General features: G+C 38.7%; 1 protein-coding gene across 1 annotated transcript in view; it reads right to left on the bottom strand.

The window, feature by feature from the left end:
* LOC121855490 (tyrosine-protein kinase Btk29A-like) overlaps window positions 1-18385 on the bottom strand; it is a 28532-nt gene extending 10147 nt beyond the window's left edge. Inside the window, exons 1-10 of the mRNA XM_042350465.1 lie at window positions 18374-18385; window positions 14027-14146; window positions 12829-12896; window positions 12569-12634; window positions 11758-11889; window positions 8909-9102; window positions 6987-7155; window positions 6187-6355; window positions 5689-5807; window positions 2415-2667 (exon numbers count right to left, since the gene is read on the bottom strand). Coding sequence (XP_042206399.1) covers window positions 2415-2667; window positions 5689-5807; window positions 6187-6355; window positions 6987-7155; window positions 8909-9102; window positions 11758-11889; window positions 12569-12634; window positions 12829-12896; window positions 14027-14146; window positions 18374-18385 — 1302 coding nt within the window. The remainder of the gene's footprint in view (window positions 1-2414; window positions 2668-5688; window positions 5808-6186; window positions 6356-6986; window positions 7156-8908; window positions 9103-11757; window positions 11890-12568; window positions 12635-12828; window positions 12897-14026; window positions 14147-18373) is intronic.
* Between the last annotated feature and the right edge of the window lie 287 nt (window positions 18386-18672).

Here is an 18672-nt window from a genome sequence, read left to right as displayed (position 1 = left end):
TCCAAATGCAAATACATAAACTAATGGGAAAAATAACAATATAGACTGGCCACTCTACATCAACCTCTGATTTTCCCATTTATAACCTCCAAATGATACAAATTCTGCCTTTTTATTGATTTGATTGTGCTTTCCGGAAACTAGTTTTTAGGCCTTCCTCAAGTAATTTAATCACACGCTGCTTATCCTGCATCAAGTACTTGGCAAACTTAACTCCCTTATGATAGTCCCACTTCTCCTTTCCCTTATTTGGCTGCTTAGGTGGGTCTGTATCACCCCCACCAGCACCAGTAGCACCACCCATAAAAGCACACATAACAGCCCGGGTGGTCGCTAAGATGGCGCGGGCTACAACGCAACAAATGCATTCTTATAAACCTCCTTTACGTTCACCACTGGTAATTCGATCACCAAAACGCTTCTTGGAAACATTCTTCTCGCCTTGTCTTTCTGTATTCATCGCTAACACAACAAAATTGGAGAAAACAGCAAAAATTATGGAGTAATTGACCGAAACCGCGCGATTCAACTGATCATCTGATGTAAACAGAGAGCGCTGGTGTAAACCGTTATTAGTCCTCACTGCGAAACAATCTTTTCATACAGTATTTATGGGTAACAGCTAAATTTGCACCAAAACAAAAAAAAATAAAAATTTACAGAGTACCTCTCAAAAAACACTGCACAAACAAAAGACACGAATCAATTGAACATGTGATGTCGAACGTGAAATGTAAACATTGCATAACCCCGAGCCACGCTTAAAATGTTGAGGATGGAATAGCGCTATAGCCAACATTCGTAGGCAAAGGTTCGTGTTTTACAAACAGCGTTCCCCTATTCATCATTCGCGTTGACAAAACACGTGTTGTAGCAGAAATGACTGTAACTGGTGTGAGGGCTGTGAGGTCATTCAAGATGGTGGCCAGCATTCAGCTGGCTGAATCTCGTGAAATTCACGATATTTTCCGCCAAATATAAAACTTGGTTACATTAGGTAGTGCTCACGAAATTCAAAAACACAAAATATGAGATCTTACTGTACTGTATTTTGGAAAACTCACTCTGTGGGGGTTGTCTGCCCTATTAAATGCTCCATTAAAGGGGTAAAGCCACATGTTTGAGCTCACCAGAATTTATTAAGAGAGTTCATAATAGTATCTCCCAGTGGCTGACACTTCATTATTTTACTGTGTTTATTTGTGTTTTGTTTATGCATCATCAATACCTGTTTTTGAATTTTGTATGGATAGACAGTAGACTGTTTATGTGGGATACATGTGAATATGCTAATCACTTATGAGTGTCAAACACCTCTACAGTTTAAAAAAATATATATACAGTTAACCCTCACTTTACGCGGTTCCGCATTCCGCGTTTCCACGTTTACGCGGTGCCCTGCCGGAACCCAGGATGCTCACATTCCGCGGTGCGTGTACCCCTTTACGCGGAGAGCGGCTGGCGAGCCGCACCATTTTTGGATCCAAACCTCCCGCCATCCGCCATGTTGTGTAAGCTGCGCGAACATGGTGCGCACAAGGTCGCCCAGTCATCAAAACATTACCAGTTCTTCACCCGCCACCCACCACAGCCGGCCCAAGTCAGTGATAGTGATAATTATGGTGAGGATATGGACTTATATGGCCTTTGGGGAGTTTGACAAAGAGGCCCTGCAAGCCTCTGTGGTGGATAGTGATACAATTGATACAAGTGACACAGGTGAGGGCCAATAATCTGCCCTCTGCCTCGGAACCAACCGCCCATCCCCGTGTGCCCAGCCATTTTTTCTACTAATGTAAGTGTTAAAAAACCTAATATTATTGATATTTCTCTTAATTATTAATTGTGTGTGCATACCATCATAAAGTTAAGATAATATTTTTACTACAACATAGTTGTGTGTCGTCAAAAAGTGGAGTTTGGGGATCGGCCCGGACTCCATTTCAATTAATCCCATATGTTATGTTATTCACTTTACGCGTTTCTCACTTTCCGCGGTACCCTCCGGGTTACATTAACCGCGTAAAGTGAGGGTTAACTGTATATTATTTGAGGGTACAGTAAGTGTACCAGTACAGTAAGTGTACCAGTACAGCAAGCCAAAATTTCTAGGGCTGAGGGATGCATCTGTATTTTAATAACCAAAAGTTAATTTTAATACAAAATAATTTGGTTAAAAACAATTTCCATGAGAACCAAACCTTATTCTCTAATGAGGGTTTACTGTACATGGGTTCTGACATTTCAGATATATTGGAAATCACAAATGTGAATCCTGTTTGAATAAGAAATATACAGTAATTATATTTCTGAGTTACTTAATAATGTAGTACTTATTACTATATCCCATTTCATGGTTTTAGCAATTATACTGTGCTGTACTAATTGTAGTTCATACTTTAAAAAATACTTACACTATATACATAATCTGGGCAAAATCTTGGTTGTTCGAGAACCCGTCCATTCTGTACCCTTTCCACCACGTCGGCATTCTTCATCCTTCCATATGGCATCTTCCCACACGTAAACACCTCCCACATCAAAACACCAAATGCCCACACATCAGATTTTGAGGAAAATCTCATGAAATTTAGTACTTCAGGGGCTGCCCATTTGATTGGAAACTTGGCACCTCCAGAACCAGTGTATTCATCATCCACAACATACCTGTAGGAGTTCATAATCAGATTAAAATTTACAATACCGTACTGTATATCTAAATATGTAATGATATCCTTTAAAGCAAATGTTTAGTTTCATACCTTCTCTGGCCACCCACCAGAGGCAGCCAAGCCAAGGGAAGAAGACCAGTGACCTGTGTTGGATCCCTCTGTTGTTCTTGATAGTTTTGTCAAGGGTTATTTTGTAGTCCTGTACTATACTCATTTCCACTGCTTGGGCTGGTAGACCATTCCATAGGTCTACCAGCCTCTGTGTGAAGAAGTATTTCCTTTGTTCATTCTGCACGATATCTTGGCAAGCTTGTAGTTATGTCCTTTTGAGTTCGTGGTGCGCGACATCACAAAGAAATATCCCGGGTTCATATTTCCCTTAATTTTCAATGTCTCTAAGAGGTCTGCCCTATTGTCTTGTCTGAAGAGTTGTTAGTCGTAAGGCCCTTGGTCTACTTGGCTAATTGAAATGACAGTTCCAAAATCATCTTAGTTGCTCTGTGTTGCACCTTTACTAGGAATGCCAGTTCTTTTAGGAGGGAGGGTTTCCATGTTTGTATACAGTAATGCAGATAGTGATATATAGTATATGAGATTTATACAGTTGAAGGAGCATTTTCCTATCTTTGTATTCGAAGGTACACTTTATAATTCACAAATCTCAGTTTGCTTTTCTCACGGCTGTTCTCACTTGTTATAACACCTTCACTGACTGACCTACCACAACTACTAAATCTTTCTCCTCATCAAAAGTACGTATCCAGGAAAGTGTTATTAAGAGAATATGTTGTGATTTATGTTGCGGTATGCTACAGGCAGAATCTTACATATTGTAATACGTATTAAAGAGCACTTGCCGGTCTCAAGACTGTTTGAACAGCTCGTGCACTGTTGCGATACCTTTATTCTTGTAAACTTCTACTTTTATTTTTTTAATGCACATTAAAAAATTTTTACAAAATAATTTTCCTCAAAATAAAAAAGACTTAACATTTTCTTCTAATAACATTTAAATATGATTGTTCAGTGTTCATAATGTCTTCATTTTGTACCTCATACTACAGTAGTAAGGAGTATTTCCTCTTGTTTTTCTTAATTACTTGTAACTCCCTGTGACAGATTCTATCCTCAGTGCCAGCAAGGTAACATCATTAAAAGTTTTGAAAAAAGTAACAACATACCTTGACACACATTAGCTGGCAAATTCTTATAGGTTCAAGCAGAAAAAAGAAGATAAATATTAGTTGATAAATCTTGGGTGGTCTGAAAGATTCAATAGTTGGCAGTGCAGTAATTTGAAGAATGTGTTTTACAAAGAGGAGGCAAATAAAATTCCCAAGAAAGCAAACTAAATGTAAGTGATTGAACAGATGAGCTTGATGACCTTGATACAGGTTTATTTCTTTAACAACTACAGCAATCCTTGTGAGTGTGAATTCAGTTTCTGAGAATACAACTTTGTAATCTGTTTAAAAGACATTGCATTGATCTAGAGAGAGAAGGGTTTTGATATAAATTTGATCCAAAATCCAGAAAATTTAGAGACTAGTGATAATACAGGGTGTACTTGGTAGATGGTACAGTACAGGTGTCCCCCAATTTACAATATCCCCATCTATGATATTTCGCTTGAATGATGAAGATGTATTAAGACCACCCCCCCTATTTACAAAAAAAAACAAAAAAAAAAAGCATGAACAATGGTCATCATCCAGCCAAAGCAGAATATGGAATGCATCTTTCACTGCACTTGTCAGCTGTGATCAACCCACGCAATGCACTATAGTCCCAAGCTTCGTTCCATGGTAATCACATAGGTATGGCTGTGACTGTGTAGCTCAGCGATTATCAGTAGTGCCTGTATTGTGTTGTTACAGTACTTACCATCAATGTTTTTGTTTTTTTTGTTTTACTTTACAGTGAGAGGACATCACTAATGTTCACATTGTACTCTATTTTGGTGACTTTGAAATGATTTTTGCTATGTTTTTCGTGACTGTAAAGTGTATTGCCTCTGTTGTTGTGAACATGATGCGAGCAGTGTTGGCTGCTATTTTTGTTTTTGTATTATCATCATTTGCTCTGTTTTTGTGACTGTGAAGTGAGTAATGTAACTTTGAAAATGTCTGGAAAGTGCAAGTCACCCAGGAAAACTGTGTCTCTGGAGGTGATGCTTGACATAATGAAGCTGTGTGGGAGTCAGAGTGACATCTCCACTCCACCTTCAAGGTCCCTTTAGTATCAAAGAGGACATGTGATGACAACCAGGCTTGTTCTTAATGACATGGTAAGTGTCATTTAATTGTGTTTTATGTCTAATATTAGTGTAGGAATTTTATTTTCAGTGATACATGTGGGTGTTGGACTGGCTGGGACTGTATCCCATTGAACCCCATGTTATAATGATCCCGATTTACAATATTTTGACCAGTGATGGTTTAGAAGAACATCGTGCCATGAATGTGTGTTACATATCACTAAACAGAAAATAAAAGAGAGGCGTGTTTATATAATACATCCGCTACAAAACTTCCAAGTTCAAAACAAGATAATAAAAAAATAAATAAATCACAGAGATAATCAATTAAGTCATCTAAGGATACATGTAGAGAAAAATATTTTGATCGTATAATTAGAATGAGGGGATGATAACAGAAATATTAATGGGCAAAGTTGGAGGGAGGGACGGCCAGGGAGGAAGAGACTCGGTTGGACGAATTAAAATAAAAAAAATTGGATCCCAAGAGATACAAAATCTTGGAGGATTAATAAAAATAACCCGAAAAAGTTTAGAGTGGAGGACTGTGGCCGCCAACCCACAAATATGAGGATGATAGTCTGATTGATTAATTGATAATGACCTTCAGTTAACCAAAAATTTCAGTTATCCCAAACGGTTCTAGTCCCAAGCATTTCAAATTTTTGAAGTGCAACCTGTAGTACTTACTCTTTAGACTTGCTCCAGGAGTAAAAAAAAAATAATTAAATATACTATATATATATATCTATTACTTACCGAGCTAGACCAAAATCACCAACTTTGATCTCACTTTGGGCCCCAACAAGACAGTTTCTTGCTGCTAAATCACGGTGAATAAACTTCTGCTTCTCTAGATAGGCCATACCAGCACACACCTACAAAACAATTCACCCTGTTACTATGATGAAATTCCATTTTAAAGCACAAGTAATTTTCTCTATAAAAATTCAAAAACATATATTATTTTTATTTTCAAGTAGCCCTTGAGTTGTTGATAGACATGACAATTGTTATATTTGTTGGTCGATATAGCTTGTACATCTGTAGGTATATAAGATAATGTATAGACTTATCTCATACATTTGCAGATATACAGCATAATGTATAGATTTATCTCATACACTTGTAGGTACAGTATATAGGATACTGTACAGTATACTTACCTCATACATCTGTAGGTCATATAGGATAATGTATAGACTTTATCCAATTGCAGCTCATCAGACTTTTACAATAGTCAATTTTCAGACTTACCTGTAGGCACATGTCTAGAAGAACATCTGTGTTGTTAATTAAGCTTCTTTCGTTGGCCCGGAGATAGTGTAGCAATGAACCATGTCGAAGGTATTCCGTGACAATATAGATGGGGCGGTGTCTGCTACACACACCATATAACTGAACCAGGTTGGTGTGTCGTAATTGTCTACGAGAGCAATGAAAGAACAAACATCAATAAATAAAACAGAAAATTAGTACTTTACTGTATACTGTCCATGAAATATAATGTAAATCATAAAATCATCCTTCCATTTTTCAAAGCACATTATGTTAGTTGACTATTTTCAAAGTACTGTACTGTAATATGAAAATTAATCTTTTAACTATGAGCCATTGAAAGCTCCTAAATAACATACATACATGAGGAAGGAAATAAAAAAGTATTATGATAACACTAATGGACCACTGCAAATGAGACTATAATTTTCATTTATTTACTTTTTGTTTTTGTTTTTTTACAATTCTCCTTTGGTCAACAAGCAACACAGCCTGAGGGATAAACTTCAAGTGACCAAATGCACTAAGTATAATTTCACTAGTCAAGCCTTTAAAAATTTGCAGATGAATTAATAAAGTTGTCCATCTGGTGGGTGATTTAACAAATATTATAGAAAGGGATAAAAAACAATCAATAACCGGGTATGTAAATACGAACTCTTGGTGTCAACAGAACATGTGTGGATATGTGTTTATAACCCAGCTCTTGTATTTGCAGTCTTTTGTGGGGTGGTTTTACCTGGTATTTAAACAACAGTGACTTCACCATTTGCACTTACGTCATGACCTTAGCTTCTTCAATAAACTCATCTTCACTCATCGTTCCTTCCTTCATCATCTTTACTGCTACATCTAGAGACCGAAGCTTTCCATGTCGCACTACACCAAACTGGCCTGATCCCAATTCCTCTAAGAGGTTCAGTTCATTTGGATCAATTTCCCATTTATCTGAAAAAAAGAAAAAGGAAATATATATATATATGTACAGGTACTGTATAGGTATACTGTATATATATACTGTACACAATATGTGTATAAAGCAAGGAGTAATGTTCTCACCCAATTGAATCAATATCAAGTTACAGTTGATATGATGATCCTGACCTTTTACCAGCACCATACACATGACAAGGGTTTGATATACTGTACATACAGTAGCTATACAGTACTGTATATGGTAATTCTTCAGGCATTTCAAGACCAAATAATATGTGAAACTGTGGCCATGATTTAGTACCTTCTTAAGTAAAACAAAAGAGTATGGTGCATTAGAGTAGTGCTTCCTCCCAATCTTACGAACAGGCATCATCCACTGCTTTGTTATGGGGAAAAATGACAAAACCTATGCAGATAAAACCACATCCTTCCTTGCAGAAATTCCTGAGTAAAAGCCTGCTGAGGGACAAAGTCTGTCACCAATCCCTGGACTGGTGATATACTGTACCCACAATAGCTAAAGCTGTGAAACATTCCACTCCATCTCCAAAGGATATATGTGACAGAGGTATGACATATACCTGTCTCTGTGGAAGGAGGAGGAGAAAATTCAGGAAAAATGATTCTTCTTATCTTTCATAATTAAAGAATCCTTCTTCCATACTTCCAACTTGAGTAGTCAAAGGAAAGCCCAACACATCTGTTTCACTCTCAATGTTCTCTGTACACTGGTCAATAAAAACACACACACAATACATGCACAAATAAACACTATTCTGTTGACTAATATTTCACTGAATGCCCTTTATCACTGTATTAAAGTCCTACAATTTCATTTTTTATGACTAAGATCATAAGAGCTCTATCTTATAGAGGCACAGGCCAGAAAAAATAACATTGTGGTGTAATGAATAATCAAGTAAGAAAGGAGTTCTGTGCCAAACAAAATTAAGATGAAGAGACTTTTTCAAAAGATCTACAAAATTTTAATCTAACAGTTGCTAAGTGAAAATATCAAAATGATGTTCTATTTAACTTAGTCTTGACTAAGATGCAACTGCTAATATACTTGAAATGATTAAGATTATACAATATAATTCTGCTGGTCAAGCTCTTATCCCTTACACAGAAGGTAAAGATTCCTTGTTCCACCCCATATGTGCAAAAACTTGAATGCCAGGAACATGAAACCTCCACTGATGTTGACTGCTACCAGTAAAAGACTGAAATTTTAAATCCATCTGTGTGGTGGAAGAAACGAGCATGTGACCAGTCACCAATCTCTTCAGGGGCGGATTTAGTCAGTCAGACATCTGGGCTAGAGCGTCTGTACATATATAAGGGGTAATTGGGGGGGGAGCACGAAAGGAGAGTGTTGGGTCCCATTTTTCTCTTTTTTTTTTTTTTATTTCTATACATTTTTAGATTGTATTTCATTAAACAGGCAAAATATAAATTAAATACTGTACAGTACCGTTTCAGTCATTCAATTGTGCATTTCTCCCCTTAAGTTCTCTCTCTTTATAGTCATCAAGTCTTTGGCATACAAAATAACACATCTTCTCTCAGATTCAGGGTGTAATCTTGCACTTCTTTACCTGATACTGAACTAACACACTAATATCCCTGACTTCATGTTGCCAGAGCAACAGTATCTTCAGCTGAATTGTTTGGAACACTAGGATCCACTGTTTATATAAATTAATACAGTACAATCATGTTGCAATGATTTAGTCTTTATAAAGGAATCTTTCTTACAACATACCATGACTAAGACCAGCAGTGGTGGGAGCTTGTTTGCCTTGCACAGGTGGCCTGAGCCTGGCACACAGTCCTCCGGGATTGTGTTGGTGTCGGTAGATTAGATCAGGGATGGTCTGGCACTTGATTTGATGTGAGAGATAGTAGTTTCCTTCCTGGTCTTTTTTTATGTGGTAGTGTTTCACTTGAGGGTGAGACCTGGGAAGACAGTGGGGGAATTAGATAATGTTAGCTAAAAATAGATATAACGTCTACTGGCAAAAAAAAAAATCGTAGTTTTTAAAACTGGGAGAACTTAAAAGAGGCAAATTGCTGGGATTTTCCAAGTACGAGCAATCTATATAAATTCACGGCAGATTTTAGATAAAAGTAAATGTTAATACATCAGGTGGACAAAACTCCCCAAAACTAAACTAAGAGAATATATTCCTGGATATACTGTGTGGGGTATGCTATAACGAACGGATTCTACTACGAATATTCCTATAACGAACAGTTTTACCTATAAAATTGAGAATGCTATAACGAACGCAACTCCTACAACGAACGCAGATGAATACGGGACTATTTCGTCTGGCACATGAATATTGTTGTACCGCCGCTCACAACAAGAGTGTCAGGCGCCATATTGGTTCATTGTGTAGTTAGTGCACCACTGAACTTGTTGAAATTTCGTCTTTTGATAGTGGAAATTCGTGTTATTTTTATAACTATTTTGTTATACAAGTGCACAATTATAACAATGAATCCTCAAAAGCGAGTGAGAAAGCTAATAACCCTTGAAACTAAGAAAGAAATTATAAATAAACAGACAAAGTGCCTGTAAGACAGTCACCAAAGAGGGCTAGGAAGGATGACTCCTCTCCCTCCACCTCTTCTCCATAATTCTCTCCTCCCCCCTCCTCCTCTGCCTCCTGTCCTGCATGCTGAACAACACTAAGGTAAGATAAAGTACCGTATTTTTTACAATTTCCACAGAAATTTTTCAGTGTTAAGTGGTTGTATTTGGGGGCCTGGGACGGATTAATCCTATAACGAACGAATGCTATAACGAACGAGGTTCTAGAACCAATTAGATTCGTTATAGCATACCCCACTTTACAGCATTCTACTGCAACATTAACTAGGCTAAAAAATCAATTAATTTAATTTTTATCTACCATGAAACCTGTAAAAATTAAATGATCCATTAATAACTATCTTGAAACGTTATCTTGATTATTTTCCTAAGCTATCTTGGTCAAATTTGTAATGCTGAACCTTTTCCAGTTTCTCTTCATCAAACCATACATTAAAATTTGTCCAAATCTCAAGCAAACTTGAAAGTACTCATTCAATTCTTTCTATCAGAACAATTTTCGATCTGTGAACCGTCTGTTATCCCATTCTTGAAACATGTGCTTTCTTGTCTTTCCTAGATTAGCTGCTACAAATCATTGTTTTAATTTTTTTTTTTTTACAATAATAATCGGTTGCCTCCCCTTGTGTTAAAGGCTGGCTGACCCCAAGGGCTACCTTGGTGTGAATCTGTTTAAGGTGTTGTAGTAGCTATTGGCAGCACAAAAACCACGCCTAAGTTAACAAGCTTTATGATCCAGAGTCAATGAACACTCCAAGATGACCATACAACTCGCCATCTGCACTGGCTAACCATTACACCAGATCATGGTCCACAAATTGATTAATACCCAGGTCCCAATTATTGCTGGGTAGACAGGCAATTAACGAAAAGAAACTTGCCTAGGGATCGAATATGGGTTCATTCACTTGTGAGGAGAGCATGTTGACAATTACAGAGTGTGTGTGTGTGTGTGTGTCAATTCCAACCCAGTTTTTCCAAAATATATGCACCGTCTAAGAAACAAGTACGTACCTTCCCAGCTTTGGCATATGATAATGAAACCTGGAATATTATACTGAAAACATAACTGTGAATACACCTGGTCAGTCGGATGTACAGTATTATTCTAGTTGCACGCACACGCACGCACGTGCACACACACACACTATTGAGTGATCATCAGAGAAAGAAAGTACTTATGTGAATCAAGATCATAATTGGCTGCCCCTTACAAGGTTCCACAGGCTTGTCAACTGTTTACAAGGTACTGTATACTGTACCTATATCTGTACTACATAGATGCATGTCGGATGGCTAACTTTTCTGTGATGTAGATACAGTACTGTATACAACCACTAATTACCCCACAGTCGAATCATGGACCAAAATTCGGAATCACCATGCTCAGGAGTACCTACTCATATACTGATATTTAGTGCAAATTCTCAAATGATCGTGATATTGGCTGAAACGGTAAGCCTAATTCAATTTTTTTTTTCAGATACAAATTCCTATTAATGTACTGCACTGTATATTAGAGATAAACTTTAACTTCATTGTATTTCATTTTCCATATTCTCAATCATCATTTATTGTTTATCATATTTAACAGGCATCTCATCGTCATCTCTATTTTATGGCTATTTCCCTGCTTGTGTGAATTAGCTGTGATTACCCAATGGCATAGTATCCCAGTTGACATCAGGCATATTTGAAGCAAGTTTTATGACTGGATGCCCTTCCTATCACCAACCCACTTTTACCATACAGTGGTAACCGGGTATTAGATACAGAATATACTGTACAGGGCTTCCAAGCACCCTCTTAGCTGTCAAGAGGTAAACATAGATTACCGGTGATTTCAAAGTGAGCTTTTTGTGCCATTATAATGCATACATATTTGCACCAAACACTGAAGAAGGATCACTGGTCACTGCCTAACATAAATTATATACTGTTAGGAGGTAGAAACAAAACAAAATCCCTCCCCAACTTAATGTACTTCAACTCACTGTTTGGAGAAAACTGATAAAGTATAAATTCCAGAGTTGGTTGTAGAGTTCCTTACAACAAAACCACCTTCCCGTTCTTGTTGCATCAGGAGTACTTCTGCCCGCTGCCTTGTTGCATCACCTAGATACCACCTTTAGATGCAAAAATCAAAGGAATTATCAATAATAGATTTCCATATAAAGACTATTTACTAAATAATAAACACAAAGTGATACCAATATAGTACAGTACTATATGATTTAGTATAAAATTAGCTACATGATACAAAATGAAATCCTCTAAATTAAAATCTCTCTCCAGGTCTTGATATATAACTTTAAACTTATATCTGGTCAATGAGTTATTAATATTAAAGGATTAATATTATACAAACTGATAATGTACAGTACATCTAGTTTTGCTAAAATGAGCACTAGCATGGCATGGAATCAAATTACCTTTACAGTTTTAGTAATATGAAAGAACTGGCCTATTGAAGTATACTATAAATAAGAACATCTTTTGGAAGTACTGTACCTTTAATACAGTGCACTGTACTGGTACTGTTTAAGTATTTTACATTTAAAGTAAACCCTGAGGATACAGATAAATGAATTACAAAAGGCTCTCAAACTACAGGTACAGTACTGTACAACCCTTCTTGGATACTGTAATTATAAAAATCTAAACTCTCATTGGAAGAATACAATATGTAACATAAATTAGTAATTATCACACTGTGTTAGCCTATTGTCATACAGGTAACTCTAAATGATGTACAGTACTACACTATAATCATCTTAATGAAAATTTAAGACTTTATGTACTTACTCATACTGCTGTAAGCCCATGGTCCCTCGCTCCCTTACATAATTACTTGGTGCAAAACCCTCATGTCTGCAAATGAATTACATTTTAATTATTGGTTCATTTGCAATAAGCCTAATTATTTATGAGTAAATTACAGCATTGTATTATTCTCTTCTGTAAATTACTGTATTTACATGACCGTGATTAATATTCATATTTAATATTTTTTTACAAATTGGTTTCTACATTACTGTAAATGTGAGCTTCATTTAAGAACTTACCCAGTTTGTATGTTCTTCATCTTCCACCAGTGTTCCTGTGTGTCCTCTATCACCTCCAACTCATCGTGCTGCGAGATAACCAGTTGTTAGCAGAAAAAACTATACGGTACTGTATATCAGAGGCACTCACTCACAGGTAGATCATTAAAAGAGGTTAACAGTGACTGCTTAATCAATGGAGACAAAATGCAGTTGGACTTGAAAAATCACTCTGTGCAAATTTGGATAAATGGTTAGGAAATAAGTGTGATGCATGTAATTGGCTGGTTGTACAGTATTTAAAGATACATGTACTGTAATGGAAAAACAGCTACTGTACTCATCCTGTTTTCCTAGGAGGGAAATGTTGGCACCCCAGCATAAAGAATACAGTAGTACAGTACTATATATGTAAATTAAGGATCAGTGAAACGAACTGATGTTCGTTCACAGAAGTACATTTAAATACAAGAAAATTTAAAGATATAGCACCCCGACATAAAGATGCTCGAGTCTTCGTCATCTTATTAAACAAAACAATCTTATAAAGTTTCACTGATATTCTTTCGACAGGTAAATAGTTGTGTGTGTGACATTGACAGAGTATGACTTTATGCTCCTCTAATACTGGGTTAATATAAAAAAAGGGGTTAGTACTGTAGTGGTTACAGATCTCTTGGCGAAGTCTTTTACCTACTTAACTACTGTACAATTTACGTCTCTACTGACGGAGCCCTGGCACTGAGGGATCCTTGGAGTAATGGCTTCCTCCAAGGCTTCCTGCCATTTTTGCATATGCTCCAGTTTCTTCACACACATAAGAAAAAAGTTCTAGCCAATTTAAGACTCATCTGACATAAATAAATAAACAAATGTCAACAAGATGGGCGGCAAAATATCGACGACGCCATTAACCCAAGAAGACCCAGGTTAAGACTCGGTTAATGGTTAGAATTGTCACCTTTTACTGCACTTACAAAAACAAGAATATTAAAAACATACACTTGCTTGTTCTTGCAAAATAAAGTGTATGTGTGTCTGTAAGTCGTGTCTTGGGAGTGCACCAACAAGGCTTGCTGATTTGTAACACCGAAGACGGGTAGCACCTTTTCACTTATGCTGTTTTGAGGGATTGCTGCTGTTTATGTGTTCCTAACAATATATCTGGTTTAATGGTTACTATGAGGGTAAATAATGGGTACAGAAGGACAGTACTCACTTTCCGTAATGACAGGTCCCCAGGGTCTGTAGCAGTGTAGTCGTACAGTGCCACCACCACCCTCCGCTGCTGTTGACAGACAATACAGTTAGCATTACAACAAGCACTAGTATTTAACGTCTACTGTAACACAATTGTACATTTACTTATATAAGCTCACTCTATCTTTTATCTAAGAGAAGTGAGGCCTTATGTCGAAGTATATTCACCAAACCTAATGGATACATTTGTTTTTAAAACTGCATATGATATACTTCATACTGTATAAGTTGTGTATATGATATAATGTATACTTTATAAGTAGTTTATATTAATACCAAAATGTCTGATAAAAGGTGAATTAATGAGGTACAACAGGATGTGTATGAAACACAAGAGTATCAAGGAACAACCCTGCTAAACACATCATCTGCGTCACACGTCATGAGCTGTGTAGTAATGTGGTCGTCTCCATACAGACCCTCCCCCTACCTGCGTGCACCTGCGGGGAACCCCCTTGTGGCTACCTGGAGAAGCGGGCCCACCACACCCAAACACTACACTATTCTAATCCCTATGTACCCGATACTTCTTATATAATGTTTTGGCATATCAAACAAATGGCATTAATCTTAACCCTGTACAGATTAATTATCTTTCAAATACTTAAATAACTGAGTGAAAATTAAGTGTCCGAGGCTGTGTTGCATTAGCCCACAAAAGCCTTATAACCACCCAAAATTTTCCAAGTGGACCCATCTTAACACATCAACCATACATACAACCCACCATTTGTACCTACAGACGTGAAAATCTATAGAAAACTGGTGAGAGTATATTTTATACTCTTTAAAACCAGAAAACGTAAATAAGAGAGATAACTTTTAATTATACACACTTTATAATACTGTACTAATGTACATCAGCTGCTGGGGAGGAAGGGTGATTAAAACAAACTGTACTGATTATATGTTACTTTTTTTTGTGGAATCGGTTATTTTGCAAAAGACCGACATGCAAAATAACTTACAGGCAACCCAAACTAACCTAACCTTATGGTTGAATAAGGTTAGGTTAGGATGGCTCGTGTAGCTCGATACACAGTTAAGTGACTGTTCTTTTTTTTTTCTTTGGACTATGTCCTGTCCTAACCATAAGGTTAGGTTAGTTTACGTTGTCTGTTTGCAAGTTATTTTGCAAAATTCCCAATATAGATGCCGGTCATTTTGCAAAATAACAGATTCAGCAAAAAAATATATACTGCATGCAAGGTAAAAGACAATTTACAACTGCACACTTTGGGATAAATCTGTGTTAGCCGTGGTTAAGACAGTGGCCGGAAGTGTCCTGTGTGTGACCAAATGCATTGGCTTACTTTGCTGATTTTATTATTCAAAATATTCACGTCTCACTACATTTTGAGATCTAAAATTTATTGGTTGAAAAAAAAATTGGGAAAATTGCAGAAAATTTATTTTTCCCTAAAACAATTAGGCAATGATTGAATCATTAATATAAATTTAATATTATATATTAAATAATTTTGATAAAAGGTGACAAATAAAGCAAATAGTCACATGTTGATCGGGGAGCGCAATGGGGTGGTGTACTGGGAGGGTGGTGCACTGGGGGTGGTGTACTGCTGGGGGGTGAGGGTGGTGTACTGGAGACTGGGGGGTGGTGTACTGGGTGTGCTGGGGGGTGTGTCAGGGGGTGGTGTACTGGGGTGGTGTGCTGGGGTGGTGTACTGGGAGGGTGGTATATTTCGTGAGGGTGTAGGAGAGTGGAATGTAGACACGTTGTCATTACAGTGAGTGATCGGTCACGTGCCAGCTGACGTAAATTATTTTTTTTTATGTTGTGATACTCAAATCCGAAACTTTATTAAATCATTATTTTAATAAGCCACTGTTAAGTTAGCTTATGCTCAGGATTGTAAAATATTTAATTGGCTGGATCACAAGTCTGTCTGTCTGTTCTCTGGACAGGTTCATGACAACTTTGCGTATAAAATTGTCTGATAATAGTGTTGGGTTACCTCCCACGCCCGCCTCCCTCTCCTGGCCCGGTACGCTCCACAACATGCTGTTCTGTAACCCAGTTTTGGCAGTGATATGAATGTGGTTCAAGGCTGTCGGGGCAAGATAACTTGGTCCGTCAACATGCGAGGGAGCCATCACCACCGCCCCACGGCTCCTGTGCCCTGGTCGTGCGGCGTGTATTTTGACCATGGTGCTACGGGCAGCAAGGCAAGGGACGGTGTTTTTTTTTTTACCAATAATCTTTGTATCTTATTTCTACTGCTCCTGACACCAACCTTTGTTTTATGATATTCTAGACCAAAATATACTGATAAGGAGTTACGACAATGTTTACTGAATATTTATGTTGGACACAAATATTTTCATGGTTCCATTATTAAGGATCAAAGGTTAGCGATCACTTGTTGACTATTTTATGTAGGATCATTTCTATATTTATCCCGCCTTCATTCTCCTGTTCTGTTCCCATTTTCTATGGGGGGAGACTAAGGAAGAAAAGAAGTGTTTAGTAAATTATTATAAACAATTATCGAAGCTGTTCCCCTTCGTGTGTGGTGACAACAGCGCTACAAAATCATCACTTTTCATCCCCCACTCCTCCATCCACTCCTCGTTGCCTCTGACGGATTTCCACACCTCAGTCACTCCTAAACACAGGCTTATCTACGAGGCGGATGCAGTATTCAAGTCATAATAAGATGGGTGCTTCATACATATAGATCATCCTTGAACTTACCTTAAGGTAAATATTAGCACCAGTAAGCCGTCGTCTCTCATCAGCCCAGAACGAAATAGGAAATTTTACAAGATGCGCGCACGTGCGCACACACACATACACCATATATACAATATACTTAAAACAAAAAAGAGCTTTGGCTTTATAGTTTGAGCGTGCACAATAACCAACCTCTTGCACAAAAGCTCCAACATTTGGTGTGGATCAACCAAGTGAAAAAATAAATCACTGTACAACGCCCACAACCCTGCCTCCACAGAGTTCAGTCCTTTTGTCTTTCACTCACATTTGTTTCAGTCCTTAAGTCCAGAGTAAGTCAACTTGTTTCCTGTGATGATGCACCAATAAGTCACTATGGTGTGAGGTCTGGTGATCAAGTAGTTTTTGTGACAACTCCTCAAAATTTTTTCATGTTTTCCAATTGTTGTGGCAACTGCAGGAGTCACGGAGTGTTGTGGCCTCGAGGTCTCCCGGGCCCACCTTTATGGGATGTGTATCTAAATCCGTGGCAGGTTCTTGTGCTGCCTGCCTGTGACCCCACACGCTGACCCCGTGTCCGTCCCCTGGCCCTATGTCAGTCCATATGACCATCCTCCCCCGGCTCCCCGTCCCCCACCGGCATGCCGGCACCTGGGGCCCATCCACTCCAGTTCTCCAAATCAATTGACCACCATGCGGAGATGCTAGTGGACTACGTATATACGCCAAGAAGAAAGTCCCCTTCCAACCTCTCGACGTCCCCCTTGAAGCCGACACTACCGACGTACACGCCATCACAATCACACTAAAAGGTATGTCCCTTAATATTGTCAATGCCTATGGCTATGGCCTGGCACTTGACATTATTAGGGACCTGCTACGCTTTGCCATAAAGATAAATTGTACTGGAAAATTTACCCCTACACACTCATCATTCTGTCACTTTATGTAACTTGCTGACAAAACCCATGACCCTTCAGGCTTTTACGCCCTTAATGCACGAGTCATAAAGGTAAGCATAAACTCCGCATGCTTCCCAGATGGGCAATGTAAACGCTTCTGCGCTTCACCTTGCACAGGATGTAAGGGGGTGCCCAATAAACTAGCCCCCTCGGGGACAATCTAAAAATCTCCCCTGGCCCCGTGCCCATCCCCTGTGCTCACCCCGACCCCATACCTGACCCCTAGCCCCGTGCCCGATTCTTGGCCCGACGGCGACTGACGCTTCACTAATAATGCGGAACTCTGCTTGTTCCCCTCACCACCGACTGTGATGAACCCAGCCAATCAACTCCTTTCTTGCCGCCCTGTGTCCTCCTTCCTTGCTACCCTGTGTCCTTCCTTGTCGCCCTGTGTCCTCCTTCCCTGCCGCACTGTGTCCTCCTTCCCTGCCGCACTGTGTCCTCCTTCCCTGCCGCACTGTGTCCTCCATCCTTGCCACCCTGTATCCTCCTTCCTTACCACCGTGTTCTCCTTCCTTGCCACCCTGTGTCCTCCTTCTCTCCTCCCATGAAGGATCATCTCGTTGACAATTTCTTTCCTACGTTTTCATAATCAACTTTGAGCCGTCCTTATCATCATCACTATCACTATTTTCACTATCATACTCACCTGCGGCTTCATCATTTACACGGTCAGCCTTTTTACAGAGGCTTTCAGGAGACTCATTACCATCTGTTGTCACCAGCCTCTTATCACCTACTTCATCACCGCCACCAGGACCCACCAACAGGTCCTGGTGGCGGCGGGTCTCACAGTATGTCCAAGCCTGGTGGTGTGCGGTAATCAGAGACCTGCCACCTACTGTAAGGCTGAGGCTATCATCCTTGTGTTATGACCTGTATATCATACCCCAGCCTACCTCCGTCACCCTACCCCAGCCTTATCTCCCTACCTCTACCTCCATCACC

Source organism: Homarus americanus, unplaced genomic scaffold (assembly GCF_018991925.1).
Source record: "Homarus americanus isolate GMGI-L3 unplaced genomic scaffold, GMGI_Hamer_2.0 scaffold48406, whole genome shotgun sequence".
Lineage (NCBI taxonomy): Eukaryota > Metazoa > Arthropoda > Malacostraca > Decapoda > Nephropidae > Homarus > Homarus americanus.
Note: the sequence above shows the minus strand (reverse complement) of the source record. Positions and strands in the feature narration are given on the sequence as shown.